This window comes from Siphateles boraxobius, unplaced genomic scaffold, assembly GCF_051911475.1.
Source record: "Siphateles boraxobius isolate OS27281-9 unplaced genomic scaffold, OSU_SipBor_1 1, whole genome shotgun sequence".
Classification (NCBI taxonomy): Eukaryota; Metazoa; Chordata; class Actinopteri; order Cypriniformes; family Leuciscidae; genus Siphateles; species Siphateles boraxobius.
Window position 1 is genome coordinate 24,766,304 of NW_027508699.1, and position 17,289 is coordinate 24,783,592.

At 33.4% G+C, this 17,289-nt stretch overlaps 4 protein-coding genes across 7 annotated transcripts in view; 2 read left to right on the top strand and 2 right to left on the bottom strand.

Annotated features, from left to right (window-relative positions):
- Nucleotides 1-66: 66 nt before the first annotated feature.
- nol7 (nucleolar protein 7) lies at nucleotides 67-1,928 on the bottom strand. The gene is made up of 8 exons (XM_077230462.1): nucleotides 1,690-1,928; nucleotides 1,525-1,585; nucleotides 1,301-1,356; nucleotides 1,189-1,217; nucleotides 1,046-1,088; nucleotides 836-957; nucleotides 672-749; nucleotides 67-581 (listed from the first exon to the last, which is right to left on the bottom strand). The coding sequence occupies exons 1-8, from the start codon at nucleotides 1,812-1,814 to the stop codon at nucleotides 508-510; spliced, it is 588 nt and encodes a 195-aa protein (XP_077086577.1). The 5' UTR covers nucleotides 1,815-1,928; the 3' UTR covers nucleotides 67-507.
- A 701-nt stretch (nucleotides 1,929-2,629) lies between these two features.
- On the top strand, nucleotides 2,630-4,858 carry epdr1 (ependymin related 1). Its single transcript, XM_077230728.1, has 3 exons — nucleotides 2,630-3,024; nucleotides 3,614-3,822; nucleotides 3,944-4,858. The coding sequence occupies exons 1-3, from the start codon at nucleotides 2,783-2,785 to the stop codon at nucleotides 4,132-4,134; spliced, it is 642 nt and encodes a 213-aa protein (XP_077086843.1). The 5' UTR covers nucleotides 2,630-2,782; the 3' UTR covers nucleotides 4,135-4,858.
- Nucleotides 4,859-5,318: 460 nt separating this feature from the next.
- On the top strand, nucleotides 5,319-13,924 carry stard3nl (STARD3 N-terminal like). 2 transcript variants are annotated; one of them, XM_077230908.1, is made up of 9 exons: nucleotides 5,319-5,456; nucleotides 7,324-7,608; nucleotides 7,750-7,827; nucleotides 10,615-10,692; nucleotides 10,824-10,877; nucleotides 10,973-11,090; nucleotides 11,240-11,338; nucleotides 12,963-13,018; nucleotides 13,112-13,924. In XM_077230908.1, the coding sequence occupies exons 2-8, from the start codon at nucleotides 7,405-7,407 to the stop codon at nucleotides 13,013-13,015; spliced, it is 684 nt and encodes a 227-aa protein (XP_077087023.1). In that variant the 5' UTR covers nucleotides 5,319-5,456; nucleotides 7,324-7,404; the 3' UTR covers nucleotides 13,016-13,018; nucleotides 13,112-13,924. The 2 variants fall into 2 exon arrangements, with proteins under 2 accessions (XP_077087023.1, XP_077087015.1); XM_077230900.1 differs by having other exon boundaries at nucleotides 5,327-5,456; nucleotides 10,973-11,114.
- A 734-nt stretch (nucleotides 13,925-14,658) lies between these two features.
- The window catches only part of LOC143738786 (immunoglobulin kappa light chain-like), a 64,137-nt gene continuing 61,506 nt past the window's right edge, over nucleotides 14,659-17,289 (bottom strand). For all 3 annotated transcript variants that reach the window (XM_077230862.1, XM_077230871.1, XM_077230853.1), the window contains exons 4-6: nucleotides 16,696-17,022; nucleotides 15,701-15,790; nucleotides 14,659-15,098 (exon numbers count right to left, since the gene is read on the bottom strand). In XM_077230862.1, coding sequence (XP_077086977.1) covers nucleotides 14,974-15,098; nucleotides 15,701-15,790; nucleotides 16,696-17,022 — 542 coding nt within the window. In that variant the 3' untranslated portion in view covers nucleotides 14,659-14,973. The remainder of the gene's footprint in view (nucleotides 15,099-15,700; nucleotides 15,791-16,695; nucleotides 17,023-17,289) is intronic.

The following is a 17,289-nucleotide window of genomic DNA, read 5'->3' on the forward strand; positions in this document are numbered from 1 at the left end:
CTGTTTTGAAACATTTCAGTGAGTGTTTGGATGTTAAACAAGTATGCAATAAGACCATGAAGAGCATTAATAATGACAAAATAAGTTTTATTACACGGTCACTTTTTGAAATGCCACAACCATGATTTGTCCACTTGATCATTACAGTCATATAGTTACAATAGCCAAATGAATGTAAAAAGTAACTAAAACAAGAAATGTTAGGCCTTAGATCAGGTTTACATTTATTGAAGTGTACAGTAAATATGCAAACATGAACATTCAGCTTCAGCCATTTTTTTTTTATTTTGATTTAAACAAGATGGAAGATCATAGTCATTTCTATTTGAATGAGCAGAGACTGAATTTTATTTGATAATATTTTTTAACTATGCGTTAACGGAAAAGGTACTAAATGAAAGGTGTCCTTTTGTAAAATGTGATGCATAATGTCAATAGCTACGCTTCCTAAGCTAAGCAAGGTTACAGTTCTCATGTGTTATACTTAAAATGTTCCTGTTTTAGACCTCAGGAAGGAACCATTTTATGTTTGTGTATAAACCTTTTATTGGACTTTGTGATCTTCTTTTTTAAGTCGGCACCTGTAGATAAATGAAGACCGCTCAGACTGTTGCTTTCCAAAATAAAACTAATATAATATAGTAGTTAAATATGAAAATCTCAATACTCACCATATTTTTTATTCACAAACTCCACAGATGCACCTTGTCTGGCACCCTTTTTCATTTTGAGGGACAGAAGCTCTGCATCTGCAGAAAAATAAACAGAAATATTAGTTTTTCTATTAAATTTGATTTAAAAAGAGGGTCTGAACAGCACAACGTTATCATCTTACTGCTTGTTCTTTTGGTCCCTGGTCCATAAAGGCGCGACTGAATGAAGTCAATTGCGCTTTGTTGCAGTGATTTGGCAGCGGATTCATCCTTAACTCTCTTTACACTGTAACTGTCTGGTAAACTGAAATCAGATGTTTTTCCATTTATACATAACATGAAGAAGCCTTCCAGTAAGGTGAATGTAAACAGCTAATTACTGTTATTATTACCTTTTAGAGTTTGTTTCTGACGTGGCATTTGTCTCTTCCTCATCTATAAAATAGTTTTGTCATTCAATATTTAAAATGACCAAAAGGAAAATTGTTTTTAGTAAAGTTACAGAAATTCCGGTGTTACCGCCTTTGATTATTACCTTTGGCGTTGTCTGATAACTCAGCAGGTCTAAAATAAGAAATTAACAGTTTATTAGGTTTCCAAAATGATTAAAAGGAATTAAAATGAATATTTTCATCTAGAGAGCTTACGTTTGGGGTTCTGTATCAAATTCCTCCAGGAGGTCTTCAGGAAGACGTTTTCTCGTCTGAAAAACAACAGATGTAACATTTCATTATGTTTTGATTTTGGGATTTATGTTACATCTACAGTTTATTGTGTAATCCACAAAAAGTAAAAGTATATAAACTTTTCTAATAATAATGTAAGTTATTCGACATCCTAGGGATAACTTATTCACAGCCCTATAGCCTACCTTTTGTTCTTGAAAAAGCTGTTGTCTTTTCCTTCGCTTCTCCTTCAATAGGTTCTTTTCTCTGAAAACAAAGAGAGAGAAAAATATATATATAAATCAGACAATTAAAACCCATAAGCTCATGTGGTCTGTGTGTCTAAAGCCAGTGGACACACACTCACATACCTTTTAGCCGACTCCAGTGCATCTTTAACGCTCTTCAGAGCAGCACTTTTGGACGCATCAAAGGCGACCTCCTCGGGAAGTTCATCGTCACTGGACTCAAACTGACTCTGTGCCAATTCAGACATTTTGTTAGTCTCTTTAGTGAAATTAACGTGACTTTAGTACACACGTTGAACGGAATTCGCCATATTAAACACCAACAACGTTGAACATACATTAAAGACAAACAGACTACAGTCACAAGTATTGACTGCAATAGATGCTGCCATCTGGTGGTTTGGATGTCCCTGCAAAATCTCGTAAACAAACTGATGCAAATGGCGGAGTTTATAATAATAGCACATACGCTGACACTCTTTCAGTGAACAGAGATAAGTATAACTATTTATTGTTCATAATTTAATATTTGTATTTCATAATCACCTGTATCGTGAATTATTACGATAATGTAAAACAAGTAAGTAAACTCTAATAAAAAACTAATTATTATTATGACTACTACCACAATACAGACTATTATTTATCATTTTGATAATTCAAAATGCTTTTTTATTATGCTGAAATCTTATGGTTCCTTACAACAAAAATGTAAATAATAGCCTAATAATACATTATTATTATTATTATTATTATTATTATTATTATTATTATTATTATTGTCATCATACAAACTATTATTATTTATAATATTGATGATTCAAAACATTTGTGATTATTAGGGTGAAATCGTATGGTTCTTCGCAGAAAAAGAAACAAACAAACAAACCAACAAATTTAATTAACAATAATTATTTATTTTATTGATAAATAAATGTAATTATATAATATTAATAGATTTTAGTAATACAAATAAACTATACTTATTTTCAACTAGTTGGAAATAATCATATGGGCTTATACGGGTCATACGGGTTTGATATCTGACCAATCGGTGTTTCTCACGTGTTTTGTGACATGAATCCTGGACTGATGTATTTTTTCATTGTGGATTTGAGACACCAGCGCAAACACTGCGGCTGGAAAAAAACACTCCAATCAAAGGCGTTGTGTCAATATTTAAATTTCATGTAATTATCGATTTGCACCAACAGCAATGTCAGTCTTTGTGGTTTTTGCGCTGGTATTGTCATTGTCCGCGATGGTGCCGTGTCTGGGCTCTCCTCCTCCGTCGGCGGCGGCGCCTCAGCCCTGCCTCGCGCCGTTACAGTGGGAGGGTCGGACCGTTCAATATGACCACGGCACGGGACTAAACACACGGGCAGCGGTCTCCTATGATGCACAGAATCAGCGAATTAGGGTTCTGGAGCAGAAGACAGGACACACACCTTGTAAAAAGTACGAATTCATCATAGGCCTATGTTATGAAATATATTTTAACGTTTTCTTATCACTTCGAAATACTCAGTATTTTTTGTCTTGTTCTCCAATATAAAACATCTAAACATTCTTAAATCGATATACACTTACTTTAGAAGAAAAAAATCACGTAAAGTCCTGTTTACTGAAAAACGGACCCTATAAAACAGTACAAATATATATTTTAATATTATAATGTTTTTGTACCCCATTGGCTGATATTTCGTCTTGCTTTTAAGTGTACAGTCACTTAATTATTATTATTATTATTTTTATTTATTTTATAGAATAAATCAGTTGTTTTGCTTCTCAATTAAATGTATCTTGATTTAAGAATGTTTAGATAGTTGTACTGGAAAACAATACAGAAAATACCAACTCCAAGTAAGATTTATTAATTCATTTATTTTTTGCTTGCAGTGTTTTGAAATGTTTGAGCTATTGTTGTTCACCATAGTGTGAATGCAGATGATCCATTATAGTCAAAATTAGAATGACCACACGCAGTTCTTGTGTTCTGTAAATTTCCTTTGCATTCATTTATTTGTATTGTGCAATTCTCTTTGAGGTTCTTTGAGTACATCTACTTGTTCAAGAGCGGAGTGCTTTTCCAGATTGAGGAAATTACAAAGCAATGTGCAAAGATTGCTCTAACGGAGGCCTGGGACCCTTATGATATACCCCTGAACTCCACATATGAGGACCAGTACTTCATTGGAGGACCTGGAGACATGATCGAAGTTCAAGAATGGTCTGATCGAAAACCGGCCCGCAAAAGTAATTGTTTGTCATAGTTATGTTGTAAATTTTGCGTAATACATATGCCTTGATTTTTATACAGGAACTCTAATATGGTCCTGATTATCTGAACTTTGCACATTTTTCCTGTCTCTCACAGATGAAGCTTGGGTTGGCGTGTACACTTTGAAGGACTGCTATCCTGTGCAGGAGACATACACAAAGAACAGTAGCGTGACCACGTCCACTCGCTTCTTTGACCTTCAGCTGGGCATCAGTGACCCTGAGGTGTTCAACCCACCCAGCACCTGCCAGTCAGCACTGTCTGAGAAGATGACACCCGACTGCTGAATACCTCACTCATCACAGTACATATTAACCATAATACAGCAACAGCTTCTAAAGAACTGATATTACACCGATAAAGAGCACATGCATTGAGTGCAGGTACTGTTAAATATGAATGTCAGATTTAAGTTCACTAGTTCTTGTTGATTTACAGTGTGAACTGTGCCTCATATTATTAAAGCCTCGTTTTTAATATGCCACATTTTTGGCTGTGTTGTGCTGATCCAGGGTGGATTAATGTAGCCTATTACTTTTTTGTTTGTTTTGCAGTTAATGTTTTGTTCATCTTCTTGTTATTTTATTTAGCCTTTAGGATGGTTTACAGTTTGGATGCTTACAGTTTATTTTGTTTATAGCTGTTGAAGAAACCTAGAATTTGAATTTCAATAAAATTGTTTACCTCACTACCACGGTTGTTGAACACATCCATTTTAACAATATATAGCTTTTATAAGACAATTAACCAGTAATGTTTTGCATAGATAAAGACTTGTTAGCTGTAGTTGAGTACATCAGATTGTGTTGTTTAATGAAAGCATTGTTTTTTTTCCCCAGTCTGTAGAGGTTTGAAATAAGGATCTTGTAAATTAACAATATAAAAGAAATGAAATGGCATAATGTCATCAAGTAATGTTTGCTTATAGCTTCTTTATTAACTTAGAATAGTGACTCAAAAACTAAAATGTCTGTATGTCTTTGCATTAAATGATATAAACATTACATTTAACATGAATGGAATAGATTTATTGTTTAAAACGAAGACACAAGTGTTTGGACCACAATTAATGCTTTTATTTAATGCAAAAGCATTCTTAACGCTAGAATTCTTTTGGGAATTTGAGGAGAACTGACTTCACACATTCACTAAAATGACCTACACACTAGTTGATTAAAAATCAAAAATGAGTAAAGTTTGTTTTGATAGAAGCTCTAGCATAATTTGTGTGCAGATGCCACTTGTTTTTTTTTTAATAATTCAATTAATTCAAATGTTGACTTTTAGAGCATGAGCATATAAAGCTTTCTATAGCAAATAAGTCTAATCAGATAGGTCTGTTATATTATGTTGTTGTTTGTTATATATCTACTTGATGCAGAACTATGAATTAATTAAATTAGAATTGTGGGCAGGCATGACGCAGTTCCGGATTCCACTACATATCCCAGGATCCCCTTTCCAAAACAACATCACACTATTTCCTGTCTTCTGACTGAAACGAAAGTCAACAGAATCAGATGGTCCAGAATTTTCAGTGAGATAGATCCTCATTGATTTATCGGTTGACTGTAATGCAACGCGTACTTTTATAAGATTGCTCACCAAGGTAAGCGACATGATCGATAACACACACATTTACTTTGATGAAGCAATGCTAATGTAATAAGAAGCCGCTGCTGTTTTACAGATTGATTGCCTCAAGTGTAACCGGATATATTGTTTTCAAGAGAGATTGTTAGTTTAGGGTTGCTTATTTCACGTGTTACAGTTTTAGTTAGCAATATATAAATTTGTGGTGTGCTATATGACACTATGTTTTACATTTTGAGAAATTCTCGCTGGGTTTCCTGTTATACTGTTGTATTATCATGCTAGCCCATAGCATTCATGTAAATTGGTTTGGCAGAGCTATGAAATAAACACTTCACAACATAAACACAGACGAACTCATTTCAGTTAATTGGGTTGTATAGGCCTACTTACATTTTCCATTTCCATTTCAGCTGGAGTCATAGATAAAGCAATAATGCTAAATGTCCGATATTGTTATTAAGGGTAGTCCATAACTATATAAATTACAGCATAAAGAAATCAGATCTCTTCTCATGTATTTTTAGGGGAAGCAAAAAATCCTGCCCAGTGTAACTTTAGTCATATGCAAACAATGCATGAACATTTCTGTGCACGTTCTTTTTCGGTAAATGACATCAGAGGAACTTGTTTCACTAACCAAACAGATAGTTACTGTTCTCATAAACTCTTGCCTGTTTTTAAACGCTATCTGGGATAGGCTACTTCCTGGTCTTCTTGATAAGACTTGTAAGACTAGATTTTCATGCTTAGTTTATTTTATGAAGACTAGCCTAGTTATATTCACTTACTTTCCACAATAGTCTTTCCAATTGTGATTAAAATTGCATTATAGGAAACCTTGTTGATTTTAACAAGATGAATCCACTTTAAGACATTTGGTTGATAGTTTTGTTTTTCAGGATTGTCATGATGTCTTAATTTAGGTACAAGTTCTTGTCTGTTTTGATCATGATCATACATTATCCTGCTTATTACACTGCTAGTTAGCAAATACATAATATAGACACAAAATATTGATTTGAGTTGTAATTACTATCGAAGTGTCAGGTGTGACAGAACATTCCACATGAGCTGTCATTTATACATGACAACCATGGGAAATGGTCATTATTGTACATTCATTATTTTACAGCGGAATGCCTCGGTTGACCAATCAGAATCTAGTATTCCAGAGATGCATGGAGTGCAACAGTGCCCACTTTTTCAGCCTTGGTTTTGGAAGAGGTTTTAAAAGTCTTTATTTAAGAGTTATTAGCTATGGGGTTAATCAACAATGACACAAAGAAGAATCTGAAAATTGGACAAAATGTACAAGTGTACTTAACGTCTTTAGTTAGGGAACTACAATCCCATGATTCATAGCGAATGACGATCAAATAAAAAACGGATAAATATTGTTTACACACATATTGTGTTTAAACAACATACCCATATATGTGTTTGCTTACATTGGATTTTACAGGCACTTTTTTTCTTATAATTTGATTGTTTCGATTTTCCGATTGGTGTAGGGGTACAGTCTTTCACCAGAATTCTGCTGTTAAACAAGATTACTTAAAAAAAATAAGTTGAATAAAGCAGGCTGATGCCTTCAGCAAAAGTAAATACCTTTGATCAACTAGGTTGTAGATTACAGTAGTAGGTCCATTAGTTAAATAAGTTATTGATTAAAATCAATTCCCATATGGAGAAAATGAAAGGGATTTTCACTTCTGTAACACAACTGTTGCACTCTATAATTGGTATTAATAGGTTTTATTAGTCCTTTCTTTGGTATTAATATGTTTTATTAGTCCTTAAATAGTCCTGATCATATAACCGCAATAGCTATAAACCTTTGACCACTGTGTGAAATGGATCCACTCTCTGTGTCCTTTCAGAACTAGGCATGACTACAGAGTCTGACTCTCCAGAAGTGTGAGCGTGAATGGAGTGACATAAGTGGACGAGACTGACGAGTCATGGACAGCCAATGCAGCAGCAGTGTGGGGTCCCGGGCCACTCTAGGGGGTGTGGGAAACATTAACTCCACCGTCATTTCTTCCCGTATTGAGTCTTATGAAGCAGGAGAGAAGAAGTGCATCTCCGATGTCCGAAGAACCTTTTGCTTATTCGTGACCTTTGACCTTTTATTCGTCACCTTGCTGTGGATCATTGAGCTTAATGTAAGTTGTGATTTAGATAGATTCATCTCCTCTAGAGATTATTAAGTTCTTTTAAATATATGTGGATAAACACCAGTTTAATAGTGATTCAGCTGCACAACATTTTGTTAATTATTTTTTTCTTCATCTATATTCATCCAGGTCAATGGAGGTATAAAAGAGCAACTGAAGAAAGAGGTGTTGGAGTATGACTACCACAAATCTTTTTTTGACATATTTGTAAGTATTGGCCAATACGCTGCCCTCTATTGCAGGGTTTCCCAAACTGGGGTTCACAAGCCCCTCGGTTGCGTGAGTCGACGCAAAGCTAATAATGAATTAATTCATAAAAATGTAAACATTTTATTTAAATAAGAAAATATTTTTAAAAATAAAAACAAATTACAACAGTAATTACACTAATATAATAAAATTAGCATGTACATAAAGTCTTGTCCCCAAATCTATGATTTTTCTATACCATACACCGATTGTATATACACATCTTAAATGTGTGTATATATATATATATATATATTTCTATTTTGAATCTTTTGAATCTGGAAAATACCAACATTTAAGATGTGATTTAAGATGAAACGGGTGTGGTAAGATTTTAGGGCCTGTCCATTCCACAGTTCCCTTTTCAAAGATGACTTTTCTCTCTCAACGTAGATTACCTCACTCATGGCTCTTTCAAACCACAAGGTTTCTGTCCAGGAAAGCTTCATTATTGATCTTAAAGGGATAGATACCTAAAAATGTCATCATTTGCTTATCCCCATCTCGTTCCAAAGTGTTAAAAGTATTCACATTCATTACTCAGGTAGAAGTATAGATACTAGGGTTTAAAAAGACTTCTGTAGAAGTTGAAGTATCAACTCAAGCTTTTTACTCTAGTAAAAGTGTAAATGTACCGGTTTCAAAACTACTTAAAGTATAAAAGTAAAAGTAATGTAAGGAAAAAATCCCATTAAGGACAAAAGCTTAGGCCGCGCCACAGGTGCCTATAGTGCACTGCCCCACCTCCTCAAAAAAAAAAAAAAAATTTCTAAAGGCCATAATGACAATAATGTTATATTAAAATGTTAATGTTGAAAAATGTTAATGTTGCTTTCACCGTTTCATGGAGCGGAAGATATGATGACTACTTTCCTATAAGTATTGTAATGGCGCAAAAAGTCAAACTTCACAGACATGTTATCAATAACCTTTATTGGAATGTAAATGCACATCCAGGCTTAGCTGCAGGAATCTGTGAGGGCAACGGACAAGAAAATTGGTGTACCCAGGACAGGGTTAGTAACAATAACCCATGTATGTCTATATACAATAAACATTAGTGCTGTCACAATAAGTGATTAATTCAAGTGATTAATCACAAAATAAAAAATAACTATAATTTAATAATAATATAATAATAATAATAATCATCCTGATACCTTCCTGGTATGTACTATGCTAAATTCTATAGCTAACAACAACAATGTCACATTGCAGGTGCGATAGATCGCATACAAACCAATAGGGTGTCGGAATGGTATATGTTTATACTTCTCATCCAACCACAATAGAATTCACTCTATCCGGATAGCGGATAGCTATTTATCTGAATAGGTTTTTTTTTTTTTTTTTGAACGATGACAAGCCGGAATGAAATCAAGCCGAAATGAAATTGGAGTAATGAGGCTATTTTAAAAATGTGAGAAGAAAGTACAGATAAGTGCGTGAAAATGTAAGGAGTAGAAGTAAAAAGTTGTCTGAAAAATAATTACTCCAGTAAAGTATAGATACCCAAATTTCTGCTTAAGTAAGGTGATGAAGTATTTGTACTTCTTTACTTGACACCTCTGGTGTATGACTATTTTTCTTCTGTGGAGGAGGATAATTTGAAAAATGATTTATCCATTCCATATAATGTTTTTGTTCATTGTTGAACAAAACAACAAACCTTACTGACTTTCATTATGTGGACATTTTTCAAAGTATCTTCTGTTGTGTTCCACAGAAGAAAGAAAAACATACAGATTTGGAACGACATGGTGGGTGAGGAAAAGATGACCAAATTTAACTCTTTAACCCTTCTATCTTGGGTCACATGCTTATGGGATGCTTCTTTGATATACAGATTCAGTTGTTCTTTGGTGTTTAATAGCTTTGTTTTAGATCCTTTAGTTTCTGCCTTAGTTTGATGCAGCGTTTAAAATTAAGTCAACATTTTTTTAAGACGGCTTGGTATTTGGAAAATAACCCTGTAGACTTCGCCCTGCAAGTTGCTGTGTGGATTATATTTATGCAAATACACAGTGATGCCATTTTGAAAGTGTTGACGGCAATCTTTGAACAGAAGTTTTGAAGCAACAAATATTTCATGAAATGTTGATAAACCGGTTTGGAAAGGTAGATAACACATTTAAGTGTGTCGAAATATACACTATTGTACAAAAGTTTGCCGTCTCTTATGTAGGGTGACCATATTTGGATTACCAAAAACCAGGACACTCGGCCCAGCAAACAGATACTCAAATGATACTCGAAGTTTACTCAAAGATGCCTTATTAATTTCCGTACATTTAAAGTAGGCTATGCCTCCATGGATAGAAAATTGTTATATTACAAGACACAAATTCAGATAGGCTTCTCAGAGGTTACTCAACATGTTTTATTATGACAGGTTTCAAAAATAATGATAGAAATAATGTCTCTTCTTTATTAGAAAAATAAATATATAAATAATAAATAACTAAAAGAAATACCTCCAAATTGAACAAAAATAGCTCTCACAAACTTACAAAATATATTTATATCTTTAGTTTTCTTCCTCTTTATCCTGTTTTTCTTCCTCATCCTCCTTGTTTGCCCATCTATATTTTGTAAAGCTGATCTTTCCCAGGAGTTTTTTGAAAACCAGGACATTTTCATCACTTTATAAAAAACAGCCAGGACAGGACGTGAAAACAGGACATGTCCTTGGAAAACAGGACTGTTGGTCACCCTACTCTTATGCTTGTATGTTTTTCTCCTCAGCTCTTGGCGGTGTTCCGCTTTGCAGCCTTGATTCTTGCGTATGCAGTGTGTAAAGTGCGTCATTGGTGGGCCATTGCGGTAGGCAGCCTTTACTTTATATTCCTCCACCAGAGGGCACTATTGCTTTACTCATTAATAACATGCTATCTATAAAAATGTAAAAGATTAAATATAGATTCATGTAATGATCTATAATATCTTCATTACAGATAACTACAGCAATCACCACTGGTTTCTTAATAGTGAAAGTAGTTGTATCAAAGGTATGAGATCTTTTTTATATTCAGCTTCTTCTTTTTTTACATTTGAGAATTACACACTTTTTGCATTGACCCAAAAATGTTCTTCTTTTGTCCAGCTCCTGTCTCAGGGGGCGTTTGGGTATTTGTTACCCATCATCTCCTTCATTTTGGCATGGATAGAGACGTGGCTGCTGGACTTCAAAGTCCTGCCCCAAGAAGCTGGTGATGAAATCAGTGAGAATCAAATATCTAATTACAGTGAGACAAGCATTTACAAGCGGTATTAGTGAAGGCTAATGGACGTAGATGACGTTATAACTCGTTTGCTTTTACAGTGTGTCAGTGTCATTGTCTTTAGCAATCATGTGTGTCCTGTGTGATAGGGTATCTTTCAGTGCAGAGTGTCCCAGATCGAGAACCTCTTTTATACCCAGGACCTGTTTCAGAAGGCCAGTTCTACTCTCCTCCTGAGTCCATGGCAGGTAATAGCTTACTAAATGCCCAATACAAGCCGGACAACCATGAAAATGGTTCTCAGGGCTGCATGGGAATCTAAAATGATGTATTTTACAGTTGTAATAACGTTTTTTTCTGGTTCTGGCGCTTGATAGCTTAAAAGATTAGTGAATCGGCTGTGTGACATTTTGTTCTTATTTATGTTTTATTTTTTTATTTTTAGTCATAGTTAATTTAAACAGAGATCACTCTTACGAATGAGAGATATAATGTTCTCACCACATTTTTACAACAGTAACAGACATGTATTTTCCAGGAAATGCCACTGTCAGAGCTCAGGTGCACTGCGGTGAGCGCTAGAGATATTCAAGGATAAATGTATTTAGAGGTGTTGCAGCAGTATTATAGCACCTAGAAAAAAATATTTAAACCATTAACGTCTCCTAGTAATAAATTAAGAAGTGTGTATTTTGCGCCATTATCATTTTATATCTTATACACTCTATGTATATACGTATATATATATATATAGCAGATGCTAAGACTCGTCTCCATTTCTTTAAAGTTTAACATGCGTTTTTCATGTCAATCCGCAACATTTTTTGCAAACAATAATTAATGTCTACTATGCATATCTTGCACCCATTTTGACAATGTTTGCCCATTCCCCCCCCCCCCTTTTTTCCTTTCTTTTTGGTCCATTGAGGACTATGGTGGGGGGTACAATTAGATCAGTCAGTTAAATGACTTTATAAAGAAAGTGTACAAATTATGTTACTCTGAATTTAACTGATTCAGACTAAATTCATTTTTATATATACATACACATACACTACCATTCAAAAGTTTGGAGTCAATAAGTTTATTACGTTTTTATTAAGTATTAATAAATTATTAATTGCTGTTATTTAGAACTTTCTACTCATCAAAGAATACTGATAATTAAACATTGATAATGGTAAGAAATGTTTAACGAGAAAATCTGCATATACATGCACTGCATACTGAATTACTGTTATACCGATATTTCACAGTGTTGCAGATCAATCTGTGGATTTACTCATTTATCTTCAGTAAATTTCTAAATTTGCTCTGTTTATTTATTTATTGCCTTGTCTTTGTAATGTCTTGGTGGATTGATTTGTTTTACACTTTGTGACAAATTAAATCAGTAGTATCCACTCCATTTGGGGCAACAAAACACTTTTCGACATTGCTATGTGTTCCTTTATATTTAATGCGCTTATTTGAAATGTTCGCAAATGTCTTTGCTGTACTCTACTATGCCTTTGTGTGCTTTAGATTCACAGCGTGAAAAGGGATCACTTTACTGGGCTGATTTTATTCACACATTTGTTGCTCATCTTAGTAAACAGAGCTTCTGAATGAATACTTACCCATACGATTTTTATTCACTTTTATATTTTTGTAAAGAATATCTATGAATTTTTTCACAATATTATTTCAGTTTTTTAAAGCTTTGACAAACAGCACAGAAAACACAATTATGTGTTCTTTAGTAATATGAGAAAGTATGAAATGAAGCATACTTGTATTTTCGGCCCGTTTGTTGTGTGCAAACAACTGACATGTTCAGTATGATGGCAGAGATGTTAAACACTCACTAAATATGATCTTTTGCTTCTGTAGACTCTGATGAAGACCTTGATGATAAACATGATCTTGAGAAGCCCATCGTCTAGCAGGTATTCAAAAAAATGAATTATTTTATATATATATTTTTTTTTATTCCTCCATCTATCTCAATCTAACTAGGATTGTATTTGAATTGTTATTAGGAGCTCAGAGTTAACACTGACTTCTGGAACACAACAGCCTCTTCCAGCGCTGCTCGACTTCGGGCTGTGTGTCTTAATATGGTTTTGTGTACGTGGGTTACCAGAACTAGACAGTCACTCTGCCTTAAATCCACCATCGCCATGATCAGCAGTTTGTCACACAAGCTCTTAGTGCAATCGCATTTTTGTGTGCGTCACTGAACAAAAACCTATTCTGCTTATGGAAAAAATGAATAATTTTAATGTGTGTTTTGAATTTAATCAACAAATAATACCACGACATTTTGCTTTTTTTCACATGACACTCTTCAACTGCTTCTGTGTAACAAAACGACTGTCGCCTCACATGTTCATGCAGTAAAGCTCCAAATGTGTATTAACACATTGTTATCCCACTGATCTCACATGCATCAGCGAAGAAGACCTAAACGTGAATGGCAGTAGAGTCTCAGGTCTGCACTGCGTGAAGATTTACTTGCAAAATAAAGGACTCGCCAAGTTTTGCATGAAAAACACTTCAATGAAGAAATACGACTTGTAATGATGCATGGATATGTAATACATTTTTATGTTTGTCTTTGGCTCCTCTTCAGTAAGCATTCCTAAACAAAATCATTTTAAAATAAATCTACTTCCTGTTGACTTGTGCCATGCTTACTGAATAAGGGCTTATGTGCCTCGGGTCTGGGACCTTCAGTTTTCTATGAATATATAAAGAATCTCCATATGTTTCCATCACAAAGCCTCAAATATGCAGGATACTGGCAGATTGTATATTCTTTCGTTGTGTATTAAAACAATGTTTTTATTAAATTTGTGTGTTTTTATGCATCAGTTTATACAGACTGAAAGCGAGGGGAGCGGAAACCCCTGCCGAGAGTCAGTTTGCGCTCTCACGGATGCTGCAGCCTCCTCGCCCACAAATAACAGCTTAGATTAGACAAACAGCCTGCAGCCGCTAATAAATTATCAGCCAATCACGCTGTGGTTGAACTGCTGCTTGTTTTCTTTCCAGTAAGCACCTCCGCTTGTGGTGTGTACATACCCAACCACATTTTCCTACCGCAGCACTTTCAATCACCAGCGTGATGTTTTCAAATTCATGTCTGAGGTTGTGATCTTTAAACTTCATTTAAACAGATACAAGAAATGCTCTTTTTTTATTCATTTAGCTGAAACAGTAAACCATATAAAGATGTAAAGTATTAATAGGTTAGAAGATTACACTTTCTTTTTTAGGTAGTCGTTTAGCAGACATATTAGTAGTAAGTTTTATTATTATTTTAATTTAGTTTAGTACCAATTAATTTGATATAAATTTTGGCACATAATTGAATATGCATCTGCTACATATTGTATTATTGGTATTTGGATAAATACAGTATTTCTAAAATAATATCTAGGCAATCAACTTTTTATATGCATAATTTCATTTTATTATTTTTTATTTACTCTAATACTGCAAGCATAAATTAAAAACCATTTTTAAATTATTCATAATGAAAAAAGTGCATTTATAGAGAATGAATTTTACTACAAATGTAACATTTTCATTTATGTCATATTTTATTGAACAAATACAGAGAATTCCACAAAAACAGATTACGGTGGGAAAACAAAACATTTAAAATGTTGGTATATTATGCACTTTTAAAAATCTAAATATTGCATTTCAAAGATGCAAAAATAAAACAGTTGTGCAAAGCTGATCTACAACAAATACATTTAAAAGCAATACATTTAATCAGAGATAATATAGTTCCAGACATGCATCTTTAGAAATTAGCAAAACATACTCTATATGATAAGCCTTTGTTTGCTTGATGCTTATCTTATGCCTTTAATCTCTAAGAGCTTTCTTATTACTTTCCATATTTTCTCTTTAATAAAAAGATAAAGACAGCGCAAAAATATACTCCGTTCTTCATGAGCATGACACCATACGCATAGACAAACAGGTACAGACTGGGTATTTGGTCTGAAGAGCCTGCAATAAAACAAAAACACATTTGAATACATTTGATGAAACATTTAATATCTGCACATAGGTAGTTGAGGCAGAACATGTTTGTGAACATTTTGTTTTTGGATGTATGTGTGTGTGTGTGTGTGTGTGTGTGTGTGTGATATATATATATATATATATATATATATATATATATATATATATATATATATATATATATATATATATAATATATATATATATATATATTAAAAATTCTACCGTTCATTTTAGATAGAGTTTTGCATTTCAATGCAATGTCAACCACACATATATTGTACCCATAATGTATCAATGTGACTTTTTTCTTTTCCCTTTTTTTTGGTCCATTGAGGGATACAGTGTGAATGAAATGATTCGATTCAGAGATAGATCAGAATGATAAGAATCAAATTAGATCAGTTGGTTAAATTACTTTATAAATGAAAAGAAAACGTACAAATGACTTTACTCTGATTTTAACTGATTTGAATGTGCAATGAATTAATTTAAATGTTGGCTTGTATTTTGAAATTCAAAAGTAATTAATTACAAATCCATCCAAATTTGCAAACACATTTATATATTCATTTTTATTTATTCACCTGATATCTGCTGTTCTAAGGTCTCATTGTAGGGTGCGCATGTTGTTTGCACAATGACATCCTCAGATTTCTCTGCTGGGTCTTTGTTAACTGAAATATAACAATACAGTCATTTTATTAATATATAGGGTAAAACAAGACAAAGGAGAATCCCAATAAAAGAGATTTATCTGAAAGGTAAAATAACTTAAAAACAGGCATGTGAATATTTACATATTTAACTGTCCATATTTTAATTGAAGATATGTCATAATAGAAACACTGTGAAATCAAATTGAATGATTTCACTCAAACCTATAGGTTTTAATGAAAGCGGAGATGTCAGATATGTACATTTAATTGGAAAAATTATAATAGTAACCACATTAATTACAATAAATATTAAATCTACATCTAATAAAAAAAATGTTTTACTTCAAAATAAAAACTATAACTTTACTCCACAAATACAAAAACATTGATATTGGTATTTAAACTTCTGAAATACATTATTTTCATACCTCTGATAACAGATCACTCTAAATTGAAATGTAGTCAGATATTTTCTGTAAAGCTGCTTTAAAAACTATGTGTATTGTGAAAAGTGCTAGGCTATACAAATAAATGTGAATTGAATGTGATGTGTCCACTAATCCCCCATTAACAAATAGACACAACAGAATTCAACATACAATGTCATAGATCACTATTTTCCAGAGAAAAAAAATTAGATAAAATGTGGGGGATCCTCTTGATATATATATATATATATATATATATATATATATATATATATATATAAAATAAAAATCATACACTTTTAATTCTAATTAACTCTTTATTAATTATTTGATGTAATTAAAGCTTTATTAACGTTTTTGTATATAACAAAGAATAATTATAATTGTTTATAATCAAAGTCTATGTGTCTGTAACTCTATCAATTGCGTTAAACATTTTATTTCCAATAAATCTAACACATATGAATGTAGTAAATCTGAGTTTCTTTAAATTACCGTTCTCCTCCTGCAGTATTCTACTTTGGGGTGCTTCCTTGCCTCCTTCATGGGTAAGAATGCATTGATAGAGGTCGCGTGGAGCCGCGTTCTGATCTACAATCAACATACTTGTCACGATGACTGGATTCTCATTCCTCTGCTCCACAAAATTTTCGGCCGATACATCCGTCCAATCTCCAGTATTGCCCTTCTTTTTCCAGGTGAATTTCACCAAGTCTGGAAACATTTTAGTGGCCTGGCATAACACTGTCTGTTTCCCACTTTGTTTTTTTGTTGGTAGGTACGCTGTTAGAGTTGGTGGTATGATCGTGTCTTTCCCTGGGTCTTAAGAGAAATACATTTTGAACATGACTTCAGTGATCAATAAGCAAATGAGAAAATAAGCAAATGAGGGTGACTGGAGAAAGTTTGCACTTGGAAATAACATCATTTTATGAATTTTACGAAATTCTGACAGTTTCCTACCAGTTACTATCAGCCGGGTTCCAGTTCCAAATTTTTTGATCCGGTAGCCCACTCAGATTAAGTCTATTACAAATACTTCTGAATAATACAAAACCTTCTAGTGTGGTATAATTGACTAAGACAATT

What these genes read in the sequence shown, in the direction of transcription:
- nol7 (XM_077230462.1), bottom strand. Translation starts at nt 1,814, where the DNA reads ATGTCTGAATTGGCACAGAGTCAGTTTGAGTCCAGTGACGATGAACTT. An exon ending in GCACTGGAGTCGGCTAAAAG is followed by an intron (nt 1,586 to 1,689) that starts GTATGTGAGTGT and finishes CTTTGTTTTCAG; the next exon opens with AGAAAAGAACCTATTGAAGG. An exon ending in AGCTTTTTCAAGAACAAAAG is followed by an intron (nt 1,357 to 1,524) that starts GTAGGCTATAGG and finishes GTTGTTTTTCAG; the next exon opens with ACGAGAAAACGTCTTCCTGA.
- epdr1 (XM_077230728.1), top strand. Translation starts at nt 2,783, where the DNA reads ATGTCAGTCTTTGTGGTTTTTGCGCTGGTATTGTCATTGTCCGCGATG. An exon ending in GGACACACACCTTGTAAAAA is followed by an intron (nt 3,025 to 3,613) that starts GTACGAATTCAT and finishes ATTCTCTTTGAG; the next exon opens with GTTCTTTGAGTACATCTACT. An exon ending in TCGAAAACCGGCCCGCAAAA is followed by an intron (nt 3,823 to 3,943) that starts GTAATTGTTTGT and finishes TGTCTCTCACAG; the next exon opens with ATGAAGCTTGGGTTGGCGTG.
- stard3nl (XM_077230900.1), top strand. Translation starts at nt 7,405, where the DNA reads ATGGACAGCCAATGCAGCAGCAGTGTGGGGTCCCGGGCCACTCTAGGG. An exon ending in TGAAAGTAGTTGTATCAAAG is followed by an intron (nt 10,878 to 10,972) that starts GTATGAGATCTT and finishes TCTTTTGTCCAG; the next exon opens with CTCCTGTCTCAGGGGGCGTT. An exon ending in GAATCAAATATCTAATTACA is followed by an intron (nt 11,115 to 11,239) that starts GTGAGACAAGCA and finishes CCTGTGTGATAG; the next exon opens with GGTATCTTTCAGTGCAGAGT.